The sequence below is a fragment of the Sceloporus undulatus genome, chromosome 6 (assembly GCF_019175285.1).
Source record: "Sceloporus undulatus isolate JIND9_A2432 ecotype Alabama chromosome 6, SceUnd_v1.1, whole genome shotgun sequence".
NCBI classification, from domain to species: Eukaryota; Metazoa; Chordata; class Lepidosauria; order Squamata; family Phrynosomatidae; genus Sceloporus; species Sceloporus undulatus.
This window is the reverse complement of record NC_056527.1, coordinates 147,425,432-147,448,125: the sequence shown is the minus strand read 5'-3', so window position 1 is coordinate 147,448,125 and position 22,694 is coordinate 147,425,432. Positions and strand designations below refer to the sequence as shown.

The 22,694-nt window shown below is 45.1% G+C and overlaps 2 protein-coding genes across 7 annotated transcripts in view; one reads left to right on the top strand and one right to left on the bottom strand.

The window, feature by feature from the left end:
- Nucleotides 1-22,074, top strand: part of SLTM (SAFB like transcription modulator) — a 25,455-nt gene extending 3,381 nt beyond the window's left edge. Inside the window, exons 2-21 of one of the 5 annotated variants that reach the window (XM_042471367.1) lie at nt 1,341-1,428; nt 2,017-2,081; nt 2,487-2,657; nt 5,393-5,440; nt 6,458-6,482; nt 7,860-8,316; nt 8,912-8,961; nt 12,269-12,381; nt 13,616-13,765; nt 14,817-14,926; nt 15,101-15,258; nt 15,674-15,765; nt 16,108-16,271; nt 16,717-16,897; nt 17,332-17,456; nt 17,701-17,874; nt 18,597-18,908; nt 19,675-19,813; nt 20,345-20,484; nt 21,439-22,074. In XM_042471367.1, coding sequence (XP_042327301.1) covers nt 1,341-1,428; nt 2,017-2,081; nt 2,487-2,657; nt 5,393-5,440; nt 6,458-6,482; nt 7,860-8,316; nt 8,912-8,961; nt 12,269-12,381; nt 13,616-13,765; nt 14,817-14,926; nt 15,101-15,258; nt 15,674-15,765; nt 16,108-16,271; nt 16,717-16,897; nt 17,332-17,456; nt 17,701-17,874; nt 18,597-18,908; nt 19,675-19,813; nt 20,345-20,484; nt 21,439-21,544 — 2,868 coding nt within the window. In that variant the 3' untranslated portion in view covers nt 21,545-22,074. Of the gene's footprint in view, nt 1-1,340; nt 1,429-2,016; nt 2,082-2,486; nt 2,658-5,392; nt 5,441-6,457; nt 6,483-7,859; nt 8,317-8,911; nt 8,962-12,268; nt 12,382-13,615; nt 13,766-14,816; nt 14,927-15,100; nt 15,259-15,673; nt 15,766-16,107; nt 16,272-16,716; nt 16,898-17,331; nt 17,457-17,700; nt 17,875-18,436; nt 18,572-18,596; nt 18,909-19,674; nt 19,814-20,344; nt 20,485-21,435 lie in introns of those variants that run through there. The other 4 variants (XM_042471368.1, XM_042471366.1, XM_042471369.1 and 1 more) reach the window with 4 other exon arrangements.
- The window catches only part of MINDY2 (MINDY lysine 48 deubiquitinase 2), a 689,230-nt gene that overhangs the window by 629,733 nt on the left and 36,803 nt on the right, over nt 1-22,694 (bottom strand). The gene's annotated exons all lie outside the window — the stretch shown is intronic.

The window sequence follows — 22,694 nt, the reverse complement described above, 5'->3', positions numbered from 1 at the left end:
TATCCTTGTTCCATCACACGTTATTGGTTTTGAGACCCCCTTTTAACAGCCCTGGCTCATTGCTAGGGAATCCTGGGGATTGTAGTTCATTGCGGCCCCAGAGCTCTTTCTGACAGAGAAGGCTAAACGTCTCCTGGAGCTATATAGGAGCTATATATAGGCCTGCCTGAAAGAAGAAAAAACCCTCCCTTCATCCACCATCTTGATGAGGGAGAGGAAGGCAGACCAGCTCCAACAGGCCTCCAAGGGAATGGAGGTCTGCTGGCCTTCCCTCCTTCCCTGCTGCCATTCCCTTCTCCTTTTGTGTCTTGTCTTTTAGATTGTAAGCCTGAGGGTAGGGAAATGTCTAATTAACAAATTGTAAGCCGCTCTATTATAGCCAGGCTATAAATAAATAAGTATTATTAGTATTATATAAGTATTAGTCCCCAGAATTCCATAGCGTTGAGCCAGGGCAGTTAAAGTGCTGCCAAACCAGGTTATTTCTCTGGTGTGGATGCAGCCTTTGTCTCATCCTGACATCAAATACCTCTTTGGAGACACAAGCGGTGGGTAAATGGCAATAAAAATACCGCTGGCAGGGAAATGCTATTTTGTTTAGACAGGGGTTTGGTTCTTATTCCGTGTGGCTGAAGGACCTTGTAATGGAAGGTGCTCTTAAGTGTGTTAAACTGTTTTGATAGAATTGTCAAATGGTCTGTGTTTTATTTATTTACTTTTGTAGCTGTGATTGGTTTTAATTTGCTATACACTGCCTTGGGTCCTGTGCTGGAAGAAAGGGGGAATACAGATTGAATAACTGATAAATTCCCCTCTACAAAGTGCAGGTGTATCAGTGTTCAGTGTGCATTTGTATCTAAGGAAATGCATAAAGTGCCTGAGCAGGGGACGGTTCAAATTAGACTTCTTGATATCATGCTTAAATTTAAATCTCTGATTTTAAAATCAGTCAACCCTGCTGAGCATGATCATTGTCTCAATAACTTTTATTGGCGTAATAATTAAGTAACAAGGTAATGATGAGTTAGTGCCAGGCAGATGTACGCTGATCAGCAGTGTGAGCTGATCTCAGTGTTCCTCTGCATGGGCGAATGCAATGGCAATCTGCGATATGATTTGGAACAATTGGCAAGGGTCATTTCACATATACTTGCCTGCAGGGTGCTCCTGTTCTGGTTTTGGAGCCCATCTCAAGTACTTGACAGAACTGTCTGATAGGAGTCGTGTTTTGTACTTTGAAAAGTTCAGTCAATAATGTGAGTGCCAGAGCTAAATTTTAAGGGTTCCATGAGGAAAAAGCTGAGGTAACACAATCCCGTCTGGTTTTTGTTTCCTTTTAGGCTATTGAAGAGGAAGGAGGAGACCCAGATAATATTGAAATAGCAGTTGCCGTTGACACACCAAACAAGAAACCAACCAAAGGAAAAGGTGAGAATGTCTGTGGAAAAGTAACTGTTTAGATTGTTATGGTTGGCCGCGTAACTTATTAGCTTAACTTAAAATACTGGTCTGTCTCTCAAATTGTTATCCCGATGTCAGTAAAAATGCTCAGCAGCTGCTGCCATTGGTCAGGATCACAGCAAAGACTTGCTATGCTTCTTTTTGATGACTAGGCACCTGAATCTTTTATAGCAAGAAGCGGGTAGGGGCCCTGCAAATGTTGCTGAACCCCAGCTACCTTCAGTCACAGCCCCCACAGTCATTGCTCAAGGTTGATAGGACCTATAGTGTAATTTTCCATAGGGCTATTTTATAGGTCCAGTCTCTTTGTTTAAAATAGTCTGTCTTCTTTGTAACTTAAAGTGCAGATCCTGTGTCCATACCTGTTGAAATTTTTCTGTTCTGTGCACTGATGTCACAGGACTATATTTTGTTCTATATTTTATTTACCTGGCATCTTTCAGTTTGGACATTGTTCGAAGCAAGTTACATAAAAATTATAGGACAAAATTGCCTGTCACCAGTAAAACAATGTTTTCTCATTATCGTAAGTGATTGGCATATCCTGTCTCTCAGGTAAAAAGCAGGAAATGGATGAACTAAGCGGTGATGCTTCAGTGGAAGATGACTCTTTGATCAAGGTAATACTGTCAGGGGAAATAAACAGATTTATTTCCTAGTAAAGTACTAAAAAATAGATGTGCTAGGGAGGTGGTCCCATTGTACTCACTGGAATGTCTGAATAAACATGCATGTTTTCAGTCAGCATACTTGATAATGGCAGCTAAATGTAGTTCAGCTTCATTCATACTTCTAAACAAGAACTTTTAAGAGAATATAAACCACTGCCCATGCTGGTCCTATAGTTTATTGCTATTACTAATTTATGTGTCAGCTAAAACAAATAGCATTGGATAGATTCAATGCAAGCATGAGGTGTTTTTCAACTTGGTGAAGAGACTCAGTAGCTAGCCCATAGCTTTGAGAACAGTTGAGTGCACAACAGTTTTTCCGTCTTGTACATCAGTCGTTGTTCACTTTGAAAGGAGAGTGATTTGGAAGCTCAAGAAGCAAGTGATCAAGATGGAAATGATGAACTGAAAGACTCGGAAGAATTTGGAGAAAATGAGGATGAATCCTTGAATTCTAAAGCATTGCCTGCTGTGGACAAGAAGAAAACTAGTTCAAGGCAGACTGAGAAGGACCTCGAGACCCAGGTACCCCTCCAAGCCATCTTCACCAGATGGAACAGGTTAACTGGAAGAAGTGGTATTTAAACATTTCCTGCCAACGTTTGCCCTGTTTTAATCATTATCAGAAGCTGGGAACTGCTCTGTTCTGTAAATTGGAAATGTAAGCCACCTAGTTTCTTGCTGTTGGTCTTGACATTGTAAATCCATTCATCTTCTCTGGCACCCCTTTCTCTCATGCCTGCTCTTCCTCTTCCACATACATGCACATAAAACATCAAAACGGCGCTCAGCTTGTGGGAGGGGATCAGTCCCTGAATGAATATGATCATTTGACAGACCCATTTGGTGTGGAATACCTCATAGCAGCTTTGGCATTTTGTGGATGCAGGTGGCCTGGCTGTGGTAATCCATGCTCTAGTGATCTCCATGCATTAACCGTGTGGCTGCCTTTGAAGCCTGCTGGGAAGTTAGTGCAGCATTTGGCATCTGGAAATCTGACAGGTCTAGACTGTTGGGACCATATTACACCAGTGGTAAAGAAATCCAACAGCTTGAAGAATGGCATCTCAGTTTTGAGTCCAAGTTAAGATGCTGGTGCTTTTAAAGTCCTAAACAACTGGCAGCCAAATAGCTGGGGGAAGGGAGGGGACTTGCTGAAGCCAACCTACTGTACTTCTGCATCAGGATACCCAAGTGAAGCCTTCCTTAGCGTTCCATCAGTAGGGACATCTGCCTGGGGTATGCATGAGAGGAGGACCATCCTCAGTGATCCGCCACAGCTCCAAAATACCCTCTCGGGTGGTTTGATAAGCATCAGTATTGTCCTGCTTTCTGTGTCAGATCACAACATTTTATTGCCCAAGTGTTTTAATCTGATTGTGTTATTTGTGGCTGATTGTAGAATTTATATTCTATTGCTCTCCTTTCGTTATGACATTTCACTTTTTTTAGTGTTGTGTGTGAAATGCAGAATCTCTTTCTGTATACCGTGCAGAAATACCTTTTTTTCAAAAAAGGCAAGTATCTAAAAATTTTACAAATTAAAAGTGTCACTCTCACTGCCAGTGTGACAGTCTGCAGACGCCTGTTGAAGGGGAGACGTGCGATTACCCTCACTCAGGGCAGGGACAGAATAGGAGCCGTGGCAGGATCGGGTATTGTTTCACCAATGCACCTCACCAGATCCATTCTCTTCCATCATCCCCCTGCATGATCTGGGTGCACCCATGCATGCCAGCCCACTCACTCTTTCCTGCTGATGCTGCTGGGCTGCTGTGGTTCAGTGCTAAGAATATGGTTCTGGAGTCTCTGGCAGCCAGTTTGTGTATACTGGTTTTGTTTTGGGTAAATCAAAAATTTAACAGGAGGTAAACAGGGCTGGTAAAATTTTATCTGGGTGGGTAGGTAGGTTGCTTTGACATCTTTTATCCCTCTTTGCGCTAATACTTTGAAGTTTCTGGGCAGTCTTGATCTTCTCTTCCCTTCAAAATCAAAATAAACTCAAAATGAATAGGGGAGGTGTCACCATTTGTGGACACCAGTGTCATGTAACTAGCAAGACGTTTGGGGGCCGGGGTGGGAAGATGAATGGGTGCTGGGTGGTTTCTTTGTACGCAGCAGAGTTGGCGGCAAATGTTGCTCTTCTCGGGGTGCAATGTTGCCTCAGGGTCACACCTCCCCCCCCCCCCCCCATGCTTTAGGACCTTGAAATAATTTATTTCGAGTGAGCACACTGTGTGTCTTTTTAAAACTGCCAGGTAGGCACAACAGTCCCTACCTTCTATTCCCCTTTTTCCTAAATATTCCACTGAGAGGAACATTAGCCATGGGAGTTGTGTGTGGTGCTAGATTCAATCCTTCTTGCTGGCTGGTAAGAAATAACAATTTGCTACAAAATCCACACACCCTTTATGGGCCCCTGTAGCAAGAGAGGTCCTTTACTTTTTGCCTTACTGAGGTTAAGCCTTTGTATGTTGCTGCAGCAGTGTAGTGTTACGAAATAACATAAGAGAGGCTAGTAGAAGGCAACAAAACTGAGCCCTCAGCTCCTTTGCAAGTCTCCAGAAACTGGGGAGGACAGAGGCATCCTTGTCCTAGTGCAGTATCCTGCAACATCCTCTGTTTAGGGCAGGGGTGAATATTGTGTGTTGTTGGACTGCAACTCCCATCGTCCCCCTAAGCCAGCAGAGTCGCTGGTGATGAAGACTAGAAGTTGCTTTCTACCAGCATCTAGAGGGCCACATGAGTCCCTGCAACAGAGAAAGAGACTCATAATGAGGACACTGCTTACTGTAGTGTTAATAGTAGTTCAGTTTAGGGGGAGTTGCAGAGATTCATAGAGTGGGATGTTCCTGGTGTTGCTGAAAAAATTCAGGATACTTTGAGACAGAGTGTAACTTTTGAAACTGCTAAAAATAACAGGCATAGTTTTGATTGGCCTGGAGGAAGCCTTGGGCTCTGTTTGGCAGCAAGTGAAATGTGGAGAGTCCCGTAAGCATCCTCCAACAAGTCAGCCTTCTGTGGGGCCAGAATGCTGCTCCACTGCAGAGAGGCATGAAAGGGGCTGCAAAGGGACCCAGTGTCACACAGACATATCCTGTCTCTTTACTGCACTTCTCCCCAATGAGGAGGAGGAGGGTGCAGCCCCAGCCCTGCCAATCTTGCCAGAATCAGTTGTCATTCATTGGGCATGTTCTGTTACGCCACCTTTTCCACCAGCTAGCTTATTTGGCCCACCTTGGTTTGTTCCCTCATCTTAGGGCAACAACGTGCAAGATGCAGAAGATGATGGCTTCACTACCACCCACGTAAGTTTCTCAATGTTCTTAAACTTGAATAGAAAGCTGACGGTACTTGAAATTCAACTAGAGGCTGATAGGGAATGTTTACTCCTCCAGAGGTTTAGGCCTGTGATTTCCATCAGCTGCAGCAAGCATGACCAGTGGGAAAGAACTGTGGAAACATTGGTCCAGAATAGCTGGAGGGCCAAATGTTCCATACTGTTGAACTGGAGAGATCTATAGTGTTTTATAGCCCCAGCCCCATTATGATGCTTCGTTTCACTGTAAGCCCCCCCCCCCCCCCAACATCCAGTTTCATAGTGCCTTTGAAATAGGTAAATGGCTGGTATTTTGGACAAAGAGTGTGATGAAGGCTTGAAGTATCTCAGGCCTGATTCCTTAAACTTTGTAGGAGAGGCTGCTTGGTATAATGCATCATGAAAATCGGTTTCTGTGTCTTGAAACTGTCACTGCTGCTATTTCAGTCCACAAGCCTCCTGGTTTACTAAGGGAAAGTGCCATTATTATAATTAATAACTTGGCCTGATGTTGTCTTTAATGAAGTAAAGCACTGATGTCCCTCCAGTGTGGACTTGCCTCAAAGCAGAAGCTCATGTGCTGTTAAGGGGAAGCCTGAAGTTACAAAGTTCTGTTGAACTAACTACAAGCTAGCGTGAGAGATTCCTTCTGTGGTTTCTGAACCATAGCTATGAACCTTGGGGCCACTAGGTTTCACAATAATGGTCAGGCTGTGAGTGACCATTGCTTTGTTGTCTCGTGTCTTGTCTGTTGCTGATAAGCCATTCTTTGAAATAAAAGGAAGGAGTGGGCCATCCACTGGTAGTATCTCAGATTCAATGGGAACATGCATTTCTTGCTACAAGAATAAGGAAAAGTAAACCATGTAGTTGGCTTGCCCTTTGCCTTGTTAGAATGGGGACATCTTTGTTTTGTCTGAATTAATGGTAGTTTAATTCTGCTTTACTTAAACAAAGTCCTCATCCAGAATGCTTATTTGATTTCCCCCCTCCTTTTAATTCACAGGATGGAGAAGAAGAGCATGAGAGAGGTATGTTTGGAATTCAGTAGAGTTTGAATGTTCTAATATGCTTCAGGTTGCCCTTTGTTAATGACAAGTTCATCAGCTTGTTTCCGATCAGACATGAACAACCGTAGGTGCTTCTGCCAAGGACAGTGGCTGGATCCATTTTTTCATCCAGCTTTTTTCTCCTTCCAATCTTGTGTACCTATCGATTCCTTCAGTTGATGTTTTATATATGCATATGGCTACCCAAATGCTCTGAAGAAGCCCAAGATCCCAAACTCCTTGCATCTGAATCTTATCTGCCTGGTAAGTCTTGATGCCTCGTTTCTCCTTGTGCTGCCTTAGAGTAAGAGTGCCTGATGAGAAGGGAGTCTTCTCCTGCAAAATGGAACCCGAAAGCAACTTGGACTCTGGATAACCACACCTTACTTCCCAGCATTGATGGAGCTCCACATCACACTTCACAACCACTTTAGTCTTCAGTGAAACTTTGGAACAGCTGGAAAGAGCAGCTTGTTCCATGCTGCCTTTAAAAGTTACATTGTGTGTGGCGGGATGAAATCAGCAACATAATTCCCCACATGGCACATCACTCACATCCTTACTGAAGAAGACCTCTGGAGAGCATGCTAAGGATGTTGCATGTTGTGGACTAAAGGACATGGGAACACTGTGACTCCAGCACCACATTGAGAATCCTGAAGGGGTGCTTATGTGTGTGAGCTACAGACTTGGTATGTTTAAGGGATTTCATGACAGAATATACTTTGTGGAAAGTAAGAACGCTGGTGATAACATTAAAGACAGGACTGAGAGTGTTCCCCACATGAATCTTGGATGAAGATGGGAAGGCCTCAGTGAACTTTGGCCCAAGTGTATGTGTGAAGCGGAACAGCTTGGCTCTGCAACTGCAGCGTCGCTGGCAAGCAAGGGATGAAAAAGAGAAGACAGGCTTGCCAGCCATGAAGGATTTGACAATCGAGCTCTGGGCCATCAGAAGCCTGTTGGAAGATGGACAGCCTTGTACATCGAAGTGTGTTGCGGTGATTTAAGCTGCCACTTGCGTGGAGGCCCTGAAGCAAGAGCTCCTCTGCCTCCCAGTGGCAGTGCGGGAAGAGAGATGCCTGTATTGAAGAACAGGGGTCTTCTGGAGGGACTTCTCCTTGTCTAACACCTATTCAGAGTTGGTGTTTTATCTAGAGAATTTGTTTACCATGAAGAATGAGTGATCCTGGGTAAAGGATTGGTTGATATGTTAATGCCCCTTATGTTTCCCCCCTTAACCTTCCATCAGTTCTAATAACTGACTTTGTATTTTCTAGGTCCTCTCGACTGGCTTATGCGTATGAAAATGTTTAAACTTCTTGTTTTGCCATATTTATTCCTGTTAAATCCTCTTAGATAAAGCAGGTTCTGGTGATGGTACACAAGAAGTATCTAAGCCTCTTCCTTCAGAAGAGAGCCTAACTGAGGCTCATGAAGAGATGGACGCTCACGTCTCTGTCAAAGAAGCAGAGGATGATAATATTTCGGTTACAATCCAGGCCGAAGATGCCATCACTCTGGATTTTGATGGGGATGACCTTCTAGAAACAGGTAAAAATCTGAAAATTACAGATTCAGAAGCAAGCAAGCCAAAAGACAGGCAGGATGCCATTGCGCCGAAGCTGGAGAAGGAAGGCAAAGACTATGAGATGACTGAGAACCATAAAGATGGTAAGAAGGAAGATGGCATGAAGGGGGATCCTGTCAAGAAGGAAGCCCGAGAAAGCTCGAAGAAAGCAGAATCTGGAGACAAAGACAAGGATACTTTGAAGAAAGGTCCCTCGTCTACGGGGGCCTCTGGTCAAGCAAAGAGGTTTGTCTTTCTATGTCAGTTCTTTAAGATACTACCAGCATTCAATAAGATCACTCTGAGGGGGTAGCAGCAAGAAGCTTGTAATTAGTGTCATATGCTCCTGCCTATAAAAAAATGTTTTCATGGCCATAAATTACCTATGGTTTATATATATATATGTATATATATAAAAATCAGGATCTTCGTATATGCGTTATCCTACTGGTTTCATTGACGAATTGACAGCATTTTATTTTTATTTTTTCTCAAATAGTCAAGTTTTAAGTACCCTTGTGATGGTAATGAACAACTCTCAGTTCCTAAGAACCACCAAAATGAAGTCAAGTCCCAGTCTTGAAATGTGGAGAAGATTACCATATATCCACTGAATAAAAATTTTCAGAAAATCTAGATCTTCGGGCATCTTGGGGAAAAATCAGTGCAAGAAGCCATGATGAGGGGAAATCACTTTCCCTCAAATAACAGTCCAGCCCTGCTTCCCCCACTTTTTTCCCTTTCCGTTTTTTGTTTTTGAAATGACTTGCTTAATAGTGTAAGTTCCTTGGCAAGGCAAATCCTGCATGTTCAGTTTTCTTTGATTTGTTCCTCCTTGTAGCTCTACTAAGGAATCTAAAGAAAGCAAGACGACATCCAAGGATGACAAAGGTAACATGTTTTTCTGCTGGTACTGTGGACAAGAGTAACTAGAAGAATAAGTTCCGCTCTCTTTGGGTTTCATTTGATCTGAAAGCTTTCTTGAAGAGAACATGGCACCTCTCTCTCTCTCTCAATGAGGCAGTCTGACTCTGTTTATTTTGACCTGGAGTGAGGGAACATTTGAGCTGTAAGTGGCATGTGGTCCATTTTGTGTAAGAGCACAGTACCCGAAGCACTTAGCTGTCTGTGCAAGAAGGCCTAAGTGCTTTGAGAGGGCATCCCTGCTTGGATCCTGTGGGGAGGAGAGAGGAAAGTGGGCAGCAAAATGAGGAAAGTGGGAAGTGCCAGCCCCTTGATGAAGGTTTCTGCCCTACTTGAGTCTTTTGGGCTCAGTATTTCCTTCCAATCCTCTAGAGAAATGTTTTAAACAAAGACCCATGTAGTACAGGAGCATTGGCTGAATATCTCAGAAGTTATCAACTAATATAGCATTGTCTATTGCGAACAGAGGCCAGTTTCTGACAGGTTACTTTGCTGTCCTACACTAGAGGAATTGGATTTTCCTTCCTCTTGTGAACCCATAGAGGGTTTCCTAGCTCTCTGGATCAGAACGTAAGGGGCCACTGTTCTGAGAGAAGCAGCAGGATCCAGGAGAAGCACACTATTGGGTGGAAGCGGAAAATAGTTTCGTTGAAACAACAACGGATGTCAAATGTTAAAATTATTAACTTCATTAGAGCAAAGTTTATTTCTTTGCTGGAATCAGAATTACTTTGTCAGGTATAATACATTTGGCATTTAATAAAACATTTTAAAAATGTAATAAATTAGTACAGGTTTCTTTATTTATGTTAGGTAAAATTTCCATCAAAAGATAATTCACTGACCAGTTTGCTGTCTTTGGTCTCTATCATGCAGCACCAGACTTGCCCTAAAATTACCTTTCATAGAAAGAAAATAAATTAAGTAAACTAAGAGCAAGGTGTGTTGGGCCAACTGGGCTATAGACCCATCCTTCAAGCAGCCTTCATGCCTTCTAGCATGACAAAAGTGCTTTCTTCAGCAAATCATGATGGATTCATAGGTGCCCTGTGAAGTCCCCTTTGCTGCTGGCTGCTTATATTTTTTGGAGGGGAGAGACAGCTAGTTCTGTCCATTGGGCCAGTAGAAGGAACTCCTCTACAGCAAACCTTGCTTCCTGACTTCTGCAGGGCTCAAGAAGACGGTGTTGCTCTTGCCCTGGTTGGCAAATGCCACTGTAAGGAAGTTTTAAAAGATACTGTGGCCCCCACAGTGGCGTTCTTTCCCTCCTGGAATATACAGCTGGGCAAGCTAATCCTAACAAGCCTTGACTTGAATAGCCAATATGCAAGAATGTCAAGTAATGGGTATTTTTCTACTTGGATTACCAGGCTTGGTTTTCCTTGAATTACCATGAAATAAGCACACTAAGCTGTCAATGGCTTCATCACAGTTGATCACTTGTTAGTAGGAGAGGAAATGCCCTCATAACAACAGAAGAGTCCACCTGTCCAGGATTGGGCTTTCTGACAGGCAGTGGCTCTCCATCACAGCAAGCAAAGAAGTCTGGCTTTTGCATTTCTAGCAACCTGCTCATTTCTGTAACAAGAGATGCTGGGGATTCACTCTCACACCAGAAGCCAAGGAGTGATTTAATGGATGTGCCTGCTTCAGAAAATGAGGTCAGGTACATGGCAAATTTATCTGGTGGTCTGTGGCAAAGCATGCAGTCCCAAAATTGTCTCCTTCCCCTCAGGTTTGCTCTTTTTCAAGTTCAGGAATATTTTTTTTTGCCCAGTTCTGCTTATCAAACTTGAAGCCACCGGGAGAGATCATCTGGAGGCATGGGGCGGGGTGTTATCAGTACACTGATGACACCCAGATACATTTCTCCATGTCTTGGTCTTCAGCTTTGACTTCAGATGGTGTCTTGCCTCTCAGTGACTGTTTTATGGCAGTAATGGATTGGATGAGGGAAAACAAATTGAAGCTGAATCCAGACAAAACGGAGGTACTTACAGTATCTGCTCCGAACTCAGGTATTGGGTTACAACCTCCTGTCCCAGAAGGGGTCACACTCTCCTCAAAGGACTGTGTTTGCAGTCTGGGGGTGGACCTAGATTCGTTGCTTCACATGACAAATCAGGTGAATGCGACAATCAGGAGTGCCTGTTATCAGCTTCGGCTGATAAGCCAGCTGTACTTTTTCCTGGAAGTCAGGGACCTTGAGACCGTAGTACATGCGCTGGTAACCTCACGCCTTGATTTCTGCAATGCACTCTACATGGGGCTACCCTAGTGCTTGGTCCGGAAACTTCAATTACTTCAAAACATGGCAGCCAGACTGGTCTCTGGCACATCCAGAAGAGACCATATAACACCGATCCTAAGATCACTCCACTGGCTGCCTGTCAGTTTCTGGGCCCAGTACAATGTGTTGGTTATTACCTTTAAAGCCCTAAATGGCTTGGGTCCAGCCTATCTTCGAGACTGCCTCCTTCCATATAATCCTCCCTGCACACTTAGATCCTCAGGAAAAAATTTGTTATAGCCTTGTAAAACAAGGCTGTCCACGACCTCCCAGAGGACCTTTTCAGCTATTGCCCCCAGATTGTGGAATGACCTGCCGGATGAGATCCATCATATTACCACCCTAAATAGCTTTCAAAAATATAGCGGATCTCTTTCAGCAGGCCTTTCCTGAATAGTCCCCTGGCCATCAGAAGGAAAATCAAATGCTGTTTATTGAATTGTTTTTAAAGTATAATAATTAATAATAATTTGTTTTATTTATATACCGCTATTCCAAAGATCATAGCGGTGAACAAGCAAGTAAGCTAATTAGCAAGTAAGCTAATTTGCCCCCAACAGTCTGGGAACTCATTTTAGCAACCTCGGAAGGATGCAAGCCTGAGTCGAGCTTGGGCCCTTTTGCTGGTCTTGAACTCGTAACCTTGTGGTTTTGAGTGAATGGCTGCAGTACAGGCATTTAACCACTGCGCCACCAGGGCTCAAGTATGTTTAATGTTTTCAATTCCACACTGTTTAATTATATTTTAAGAGAGGGTGGGTGGATTGGGGCTTTGGACTGTATATTTTAACCTTGTAAGCTGCCCTGATTGCATTTTGTAGAGAGGCGGGATAATAATAATAATAATAATGATAATGATAATGATAATAATAATAATAATAATAATAATAATTAAATGTTGGTTTCCACGGTGGCTCTGTACTGCCTGAGCAGTGTCTGCATGTATGGATAGTGAGACCTTTCTTCTTTTAAATCCTGTTCCAGGAAGTGCAAGCAGTGGGAGCAGTAGCAGCTCTACTAAGAACCTATGGGTTAGTGGCCTCTCCTCCAACACAAAAGCTGCTGACCTGAAAAACCTCTTTGGCAAATATGGGAAGGTATGGTCCTCTTTGCCGGGATATTTAGGTTGGAGAACTCGCTCTTAACTGATTTGAGGTTAGGAGAAGGGGGACTAGACCTTCCTTTCCAGCCACAAACTACTGATCACTTGCTTCTGCAAAATCGTGGGAAAGTGATTTTTGTGAACATATGGTTGAATGAAATTCTTTAATCTCAAACTTGTTGCCCTATGCATTATTAAAATCTGTAGTATAAAAGTCCTATGGGCTATATGGCCAAAGAATTTGAAGTGCTCCTCAGTAGTGTATGATGGCTGACTGCAAATGCATGTGTTACGGCAACCCAGTAAGTAAACATGCCCAGTCTTGAAAATGTCTCTTGGAGAAATGAAGACTATAGGCATTACTAGTAAAAGTGCCAGGAAGGAGCTGCCTTCTCTATAATTTCCACAGGTTAATTTGACAGCCGGTGGATGAACAAAATGCAGTGAGTTCAGCTTCAATGCTGGCCCCCTAAATGCAAGACACTCCCCATTGCTACTGCAGTGAGTGGGGGTGTGGCATTTCTTTTCATTTCAGCCTATGGGCAACCCAGGCATGAATATCTTCTCTGCCATGAAAAGAACCAGATGACCTTCATCCAGTCAATGTCTTCATAACATGCCTAGAGGTGGAGCAGCAAAAAAGTGGTTTTATTGGTACAGGAGCCTGCCTCCCATCCTTGTCTTTCTTTTTTAATCCACCCCCCCCCCTTTTTTTTTTTTTTGGTTTTTGTAGATCTGAGGCAGCATCAGGTAGCCTTGCATGTCTCTGGTTTAAGCCTCAGTGCGATACACAGGTGCAATTATATCTCATGCCAGTTGTGAAGGGCTCAGGGTCAGCCTTCTTTTAGTTTACTGGATCTAATGGGCAATGCCTATCTTGGGCTTGGGCTCTGAGTATTTTACTAAAACAACCTGAAAAATCGTAGGGATACTGGTTGTGTAGTTAATGTAGCTTATCAAAATGCAAATGTGCAAGGAGGAGCCTTGCCTTAATCTGAATTCTGGGTAAAATATATTCTATTGAGATAATCAGGGCTTAATCAAAGGTACAGTAGATCTTTTCATACCACTGTGAAGAAGTACTGATTTGCAATAGGTTCTCAGCTTTTTTTGTTCATATGGCTTTTTGGAAAAGCAGATATTGCAAAATGATGTTGAAGAATATGGACTACTGGTGTCAGCCTATAAAGGTGGGACTGCAGATCTTGACCTGCCTCTGTCTCTGCTAGGTGCTTGCCGCCAAAGTGGTCACCAGTGCCCGAAGCCCTGGAGCCAAGTGCTATGGCATTGTGACCATGTCCTCAAGCACAGAAGTGGCCAGGTGTATAGCCCATCTTCACCGCACAGAGCTTCATGGGCAGCAGATCTCCGTTGAGAAAGTAGGTGGGACATGGATTCCTGTAGCAGTCTAGCACAAAAGCTGGATTAGGGAGAGGGAAACACACCTGCTTCAGGAAGCTAGGAGGGAAAAAACATGGCAGATGCTTGGCGCTACACCATCTATAAAAAAAGCTGAAGCCTCTTGCCACTCATGCTGTGGAAACTAAGGCCCGTTACAGACCGCCCAAAAGGGGCGGTCTCAGGCCGCTGCCGGTTGCAGCGTGGAGGAGCTGCAGCAGCCAAACCGTGCAACTCCTCCGCGCTGCAAAAAAGGAGCGCGAAAATCGTGCTCCTTCCGGCAACCCGGAAGAGACGTCGCAAGTGCCAAAGTGCGCAGTCGTGACGTCTCTTTTGGGTTGGGATGTGCGGACGCAGAGCGTCCACTACGTCAAGATGGTGGTGCCCATCTGTATAGGGTGCCGCTATCTTGACGTATCGGTTACGCGCGAGGGGCAAGGCGCGTCCGGAAGCGCCACCCCTCGCACGTAATCGCGGCGCAAGGACGGCGCCTCTTAGGCCCGTCTGTAACGTGCCTTAGTTTACTTGCCATGTCTATAAGGAGTGGGGCAGGGTTTGCGGGGGTGTTACTTTAAAAGAGAGTTGCTTCTGGAAGTGAATTGGGTCGAAAAGAAGCTTGCCTGCCCCATACTTTTAAATTACTTGGAGTAAATTGGGGAAGGGAATCCCATATATCTCTTAACAGTTTAAATTTGCCCATGTTTGAATTCTCTAAAGCTGCCTCTGTCATGACTTACGGAATAATCTTTGTACTTGTGGAATAGTCTTCTAGAAGCAGTGATGGAGAAGCTGTATCACAATGGTTTATCCAGTTTGTTGCTCTGTAAAGTTATTTCCTTTCAGCAAAGCAGGTGGCTTGGATGTATCTCAGAAAGTGAGAGAAATGTGGCTTTAAGACATACAAGGAGTGTAAATTTTGCATTATTGTAAAATCATTTTGGTCCATAGAAAAATATAGTTTGGGGTCCAGCATAGCAACATGTCCTGACTGGCAGACAGTATTTAAACACAACTTTGTTTTTGTAAATGTAGGTAAAGGGGGATCCTTCAAAGAAAGAGTTGAAGAAAGAAAGTGATGAGAAATCTGGCTCTAGCCGGAATCCTGGAGAAAAGAAGACCACCTCGAGCGACAAAGGCAGCAAGTAAGAACCTGACCTACATCTTGGTTTGGGCTCTTCCAACCAGGACTTGTTTGAAGACAATGTACCCACTGGCTGGCATAGCTGTGTGTACACGCTGGATGTTTGGTTTCTTTCTTCCTTATCTTTTTTTAAAAAATTCTGCACCAAGATTACTTTTTGTTATTATTTTTCAAGGACTCCCTCCAAAAAGGAAGAAAAGAAATCTGACAAATCTGAGAAGAAGGAAAGCAAGGATTCAAAAAAGCCAGAAGGTAAAGAGGAGAAAATTGACAATGGATCCAGCGGCCCTACTCAAGAGCCTGATAAAAAGCCTGAGGAAAAGAAGCGAAAAAGTACGCCTCTTTGTTTATGAGCAACTGCATCCCATGTACTGTTCTGCAGTTACATTTTTGATCCAATACTTTTGAGTTATTTAATTGGGAGGGACCTTTGGGAAGGAGGCTCTTATTGCTCTAGCAGGCTGAGGCTGGAGTACCTTACCGTGCCTTAAGGCAGCTACTGAATCTTGTGGGATATTTTAAACACCAAACAAGGGAGCAGTTTGTGGCTAATCTAGAACAGTTTACTCTGCTATGTTTGTAATATTAATATGGATAATCTTTCTGTGATAAAGGCAAAGTGCTGTCTCAGACATAAACCAACCATTCCTGAAACATGCTTAGATATAGGAAAATAATTTGCTGAGGTTATTTTTTTCTTTTTCTTTGAGTGGTTAAGTCTGTTTCTCTCTCTCTCTGTCTTGCAAAGGTGTAAAAAGTCCAAGTCATATGGTAATTCTAGACCAAACTAAGGGAGACCAAGTTCACAACAGACCCATAAGAAGGGGAAGGTTTGAGAAAGTAAGTATTGCAGAGGGAAGTAAGTTTGGAGGGTGAGGAGATGGCCATAATTTAATGGATGCTAATTTGATTGCTTCATGGAGCTATGCTTGGAAGCATCCTTAAAGTACTACAAGTTACCCCTAACAGCAGAGGCCTAAGACTTAACTTTCAGACAGTGGATTTCTACTCGGTTCTTGATTAAATGCTACAGTCAAGAGTGGTGTGCAAGCATCTGAGGGCAGTAGGCCTTCCACTTCTTGGCTATTTAGGACCTGGAATAGCTGCTAGTGATTTACTGGATTGTGTTCATGCTGTAAACCAGTGTCCTTAACCCCAGTGTTTTCAAAACCTTGTCTCTAGCCACCAATACTGAGGAACAAAGAGCGTTTTTTCCAAGATAAAATGAAGTTCAGAGACTACCGAGGCAGAAAGGGCATCTTACCTTTTGAGAAGATGAAGGAGCAAAGGATGAGGGAGCACATTGTCCGACTAGAACGAATACGGCGGGCTGTAGAGCTGCGAAGGTAAGGAGGAGCTAGGCTCAGTTGGTTCCCCTTCTTTTAAGCTCTGCCTATGCTTGGAGGAAGGGATGAATGGAATATCTGGCTGTGTCTCCAAAGAGAACAAATTTTGCCAGAACCTGCTGGGTTCCTCTGGAGTTTTCAGCAGTCTCTGCCTTCTTTGTTGGGGCATCCTTGGAGACACGATTGGCACCAGCATTTGGCTCCCCTTCAGTGCCATGTTAGGTGTCCATAGAATGGGTTCCCACCCCATTTTTCTCTCTGTAGCACAAAAAGCCTACAAGATCATTCTCACTCATTTTTCCATTGTTCAAAGAACCAGCTAGTCTGCTGTGAACAATTGAAATCCACGAAGGAAGATGACTTGCAAAGAAGCCAGTCCTCATTGCCTTACTGATATTTGGAGCAGAAAGACCCCAGCTCCTGATTGCCCCCTTTCCTTTTACAGGCGAAGGGAAATTGCCGAGCGAGAGAGGCGCGAGAGGGAGCGTGTCCGGCTCATTCGTGAGCGCGAAGAGCGTGAACGTTTGCAGAGGGAAAGAGAACGCTTGGAAATCGAGAGGCAGAAGCTGGAGCGAGAGAGAATGGAACGAGAGCGCTTGGAGAGGGAGCGCATTCGTATTGAGCAGGTACAGCCCATCCTCATCCTTGGCTTCTCTTAAAAGCTTCCTCTGCCCACCCAGGTTGCTGTGGGTATCAGTGTCTCTTCTCCCCAGATTGTAATTCTTATCTTTTTAAGAGCCATCAGATTACTTTTCCTGTAAGGCAGGACATTTTTAAGGTAGAACAGTTTGTTCCCAGACATCTTGTGCTGGTTGGGACTTCTGGGAATTGAAGTCCAAAATGTCTGGGGGCTAAAGCTTGAGAACCACAAGCGGAGCATGCCTGCATGTTGGGCTCCATGGTTAAACTTTCTTGAATAAGTACAGTTGTATCATAGCCATTTCTGTCATTATGAGAACACATGATGCAAGTTTAGCAAGCCTGATGTCTCCCCACTCCCACCCCAAATGCTTTGTACTTTGCTTCTGAAGGAGCTCTTCTTGCTCTCTCCCTGGGTTAGGAACGTCGCAAGGAAGCAGAGCGGATCGCTCGCGAAAGAGAAGAGCTGCGGCGGCAGCAGCAGCAGCTTCGCTACGAGCAAGAAAAAAGGAATTCCTTGAAGCGGCCTCGTGATGTGGATCATAGGTACAGGGTTCCTTTCCTTCTCTCCAGACTCTGTCCACCTTCCCTGAGCCAGCCTTGGCTGTTAGAGCTTTGGGTGGTAATGTGTAAATGATACTAAGGATTTCCTGAAAAATGACACACCTCACTATGTGCTTCATTGTTGGGAAGACGTATGTGAGAGAGTTCCTCTGTGTCTTAGAGCAGGGAGTCCCAGTGTCAGGGGGCGGAAATGGCAGGAGACTAACCCATCTCTTTCCCCTCCCAGGAGAGATGAATCCTACTGGAATGAAAGCAAAAAGATTTCCTTGGACACTGGAGCACGTTTCAGCCATGGGTCGGAATACAGTCGGCAACAGAACCGGTTCAGTGACTTTGACCACCACCATGAGAGAGGGCGATACCCAGAGGGGTCTTCTGTGCAGTCATCCTCATTTGACCGGTGTGTGTATGGAAAGGGAAAGGGTGATGGCACCAGAGGTGCTTGTGATGTTGTCATGGCTCTCAAGGGAAGTGGGCTCATAGGAACCTCCCTTGTGGATAGACTTCACACGGGCCCCATGTTTATGCAAAGGACAGGAGAATGTGACAAGCCTCAAGTATGGAGGGAACTGGATCTTGGGAAGCTACACCAGTAGTTAGAGCTGGGGAAAGTTATACTTTTAGACTACAACTCCAGAAACCCCCCCATTCCAGCCAGCACAACCCCATTTTCCCCAAGCTCTGCATTGCCCATTCTTCCTTACCTTTGTAGTAAGTGGCTGTATCCCCTCTGCTGCACCACAAATGCATAAGGCATCATACAGAGAGAATCTTCCCCATTTTCCATTAGTTTACTCTTAAGAAGGAGGTGGGAAGGGACACACTGGAAGTGGACACAATTCTGAGAGAACCATGAGCTCCATTCTGATACTGAAAACATGCCCTCCAGAAGCTGCTTCCTGAGCCATTAGTTTGCACAAGGCGTATCCCACAGGCCTAGAGTCTCTTTCTTTGCTCCTCAGTGCAGTTCCTTTGCAGGCTGCAAGCCTTTAACAAGTGTTTCCTGCCTAAGAGCTGGGTGATGTTTAAATGGAGACGTGCCCAGGGAATATGAGGAGCATCTGGTGCTGTACTCCAAGGAGCAATCTGTAGCTTGAGCCCATTTCCTACCTTCTTGAACAGACGTGAACGGTTTGTCAACCAAGGTGATGGGAAGAAGGCTCGGCCAACCACCAGGCGTGAGGAGCCTGGGTTCGAGAGATACCCCAAGAACTTTGCTGACTCCAGAAGGGAGCCTCCCCAGCCCAGAAATGAGCTCCGAGACAGCGACAGGCGAGAAGTGAGAGGGGACCGTGACGAGAGGAGGACAGTGATCATTCAGGACAGGCCTGACATACCCCATGGCCGACACCCACGAGACCCTGGGCCCAATCCCTCCCGACAGAGTTCCTGGAAGGGCGAAGGAGGCATCAACCCTGACAAGCGTGATGGCAGGTGAATCCTCTTGAGTTTGAGCTCTCTGTCCTGCAGCTCCATTGCTTGCCTGCCAGCATGTTGTGCTTGAGGGGCAAGGCTGCTCTTCTGCATTTATAGGAGGCCACCATGTTCATGGTGTTTTTGTGTGCAACTCTAGTGGGGTGGGGGGTTCTGTTAGGCAGCTTTCTGCCCCCAATGTTCTCAAAGTCTGATTTTGGGTACCAAAGAGCAACCCACTTGTCAGTGAATGTCTAAATCAAGTGGGCAAAATAATTCCCTAGCTTGGCTTTTATGTTCTATATACTCAAGGGAGGCAAAACATCCTTTTCTTAATATGTTAGTGAGAACCAGCTTGACTGAAGTTGTGCTTTTGGGGGAGGGGGGTAGTGCAGATGTCCTTGACTGAAGTTGTGCTTTTGGGGGGAGGGGGGTAGTGCAGATGTAGAACTATGGCAGGGCTTTGAGGGGTGAATGTCTTGAAATCCTCCCAGGAGGATCCTCTGCTTGTGAGTTATAATGTTGAGAGTCAGCACTATTCCTTGCGAGCCATTCTGGATTGGCCATACTCTCAATGTGCCTTAAATTTGGCTGATGGAGAAATGTGTGCGATTGGCTAGCGGGGCATGGATGAGAGGAATGGGTTTTGTTTGACCTTTGAGGAGGATAACTAGCAGACATGAGGTTTTAAAGCCACTCCTATCAAGGACTGTGAGCAAAATAAAGGTCTTCCTTGTGCTGGCTGTGATGGCTGACTGTGCTGCCTTGGCTCTTGTCACTCCCCCAGAGACAGGCCAGAAAGGTCCAGCAGAGAGGTCTTTGGGCACGCCGTAAGGGGGGGTCCCACTGGAAGCCGCAGCAGCACCTCTGGCTACGGAAGCAGGGATACGGAGCGTGGTGTGATGGAGCATGGCAGTGGCGGGCAGGTAAGCTGGACACCCTTTCTCTCACCCAGCAGTGGGAATCCCAGCAGAGCGCATTTCTGGTTTTGAAAAATGAAACTTTAAAAACAGCAAGATACAGGGGAGCCCTGTAGTCCATTTAAAAGGCAAACGTCCACTCCTGGATGTCTCCAGGAAGGATAACTCACCCTTTTGGGGGAATGGTGAACAGAACAAGGGAAGCACCTTCAGGGACAGCCACAAGAAGAGCGATGGGGCCACTTTCTGCTGCAGAGTAAAGGTCACTGTCAGGCTGAGGGGCCTGACTTCACGTTCTGGGCCAGGCCTGGGTTTATCTGACCGTGAGCCTTATGAGTGCAGAACTGAAGGTGCGTTACATAGAGCAATGATGTTGATAAGCAGGTGGTGCTTTCCTATGTCTAGTTCAGATTTTTTTTCATGGGAATCTACCAGGCTTCCTTGGCACAGTCAGAGCGCGAACAGGTCTCCCCAGAGGTGGTGTCTTAACTGCTAAAATCCAGGCTAACCTCCCTTCCTCCCTCCCTTTCTTCCTAGCATTATAATGATCGCCATGTGGTTGAGCGGCACAGCCGTGATGGTGGACCAAGGAAAGAGTGGCATGGGCCCAGTTCGCAGGGGAGCAGCTATCACGACACAAGGCGCACGGGGGGTGGCATGATGTCTCCCCACTCAAGGTATCCATGGCATGTTCCCTCTCCCTGCCTACTGCCCACTCCTGCACTGGGTGCCCATTCTTTGTGTCCAGAACTGAATTGAGTCAGACTGTCAAATTCAAAGATGATGATGCTCCCACTTGTCCCACAGCTGATTCTTAGGATTTCTGAGCCTTGTGAGGGCTTCCAAGCTTGAAATGGCCAACTGTTGCTTGGAAAGCCAGTGCCTTGTATTGATTCCTATAGCAGGTCCCCAGAGGTCTCTGCAGATGCAGTCTGACCGATAAGAAAAATTGGGCAAAGGCCTTGGATCGGACATTTCTTTCTGTGGTGATGATGGGGAAGCCCAGCCCCACCTTTCCCTGAGGGAAAGGGAGCGTCTAAGACCTTTGGCTGTCCAATTTAAAAACAAACAAATACAAACCTCTTTTTGCGTCCCTCCACATTTGCGGCTTTGACTTTTGCAGATTTGATTAATATGTTCTCTCTTGCAATCTCTAGGTCCTCCAGCACAACTCTGGCAGAGGCTGACCATAGAGTTGTGCTGGAGAATCTAGAATGTCTGAGAGAAAACACTTCTCTAGGCATTTGTAGGTCCTTCAGCATGATTCTGTGATCAACTTCTGATAGATGTTGACCACAGAGTTGCTGTGGAGGACCTGGAAATTCCTAGAGAGGTGATCTCTTAGGTAAAAAGAATAGTGCTTTTTTATTTGCAGTTTTTCCACATTCAGGGGGGTCCTTTGCCCCTAACCCCAGCGAATGTGGAGGGACCAGTGTATTCAGATAGTGTGGGACATTCTCTACTTTCCTGGCAACCTCCTGGGACCCCTCAGTCATAACCACCTCTGTAGGGCAGCCTATTAAACCTGAAGTATGGTCAAGTTGGCCAATGTTTTATCTTCTTTGGCTCTCTGGAAGGTGAGCGCTCCATCGGCCAGAAGCCTAACTGTCTTTCCTCTTTCCCTGCAGCAGTTCTTCACCCATTAACAGAGTTGTACAGATTGCGGGGAATTCTGTGCAGCGGGGAAGCGGTTCGGGGTTCAAGCCGTTTAAGAGCGGACCGCCACGGAGGTTCTGAGCAGCTGCTCGCTCCTTGTCTTGAAGATAACTTATTGGAAATCTCTTGTGAACAAGACGCCTTAGCTAAGAAAACTTGTCTTTTTTTAAACGTAATTACTTTCCCCTCTCTTTTGGAGGCAGTTTAAATAAGGTAGGCTGTTTGGTTTTGGATAGTTTATTGTACTTTTTGGATTGAGCATTCCCACCCCCTGCCTCCCCCGGTAACTCTAGGTGCTCTGGAACCAATTGGAACAAAACCACATTAACGCTGTACAAAGAGAGGAGATGTTTTGCACCCACTAGTCTTGACTTAACCAGCATTAGTTCTGTGATGTCCCGCTTTTAAAAAATTAGGTACTTGCCACAAAACACACCAATAACGAAGCTGTACATCAGCTCCTTCCCTGCCGGCTTTACAATGTGTAGAGAAATAAGATTGGTTGTTGCATTTCTGGGTATTATGTAACCTATTTTTGCAGAAGTTGTTACACGGAGTGAATCTGTATCCTGGCCAATGTATCCTTTTGAAATAAACCTTCATAATCTGTATTGCTGTTGTTTCCAACTGATGGTCACTTGGGGAGTGGGATTGAGGCTGGAGCGTCTGAACTCTTTGTGTAAAACAAAGGGACTAGCTATGCCGTTCAAGTCCTGAAGAGTCAGTAAAGTTAAGCTTGTAGGGGCCCAATAGCTTAGCAGAGCTGTTTATGCCTCTGGAGACAGGGGTTGTGTCTAGGCTTGCCTTTGCTAAATTTCCATACATCATAATCAGCAAAATGCCATCAACCAAAGAGAGATGCCCGCCTTCAGCACCACTGGGTTCCTCACCTCATGGATTTTGTAAAGGCCTCTCGTGTTTCCCATCTTATCTGCCCTTTTTCTAAACCAAGAAACCCTCAGTACTGTACCCTCATCTCTCCCTCCCAGCCCACTCCAGGCTGGCTATTTAGGGCTACTCTGCTTCTACCTGAGAGATTTCCTTCCACAGAAGGACACTCCAGGAAAGTCTGGTTTGGTCCTGCAGTAGAACTTTCTCAGACCCATCAGGCTATGTGTGTATGCAAGTGGTGCACCCCCCTCATGCACATGTAGAACTAAAATCTAATCAAAGAGGTTGCGCCTTGTGTTCCTAGACATTCTGGGTCCAAAATACCTGTAAGGCAATCCAG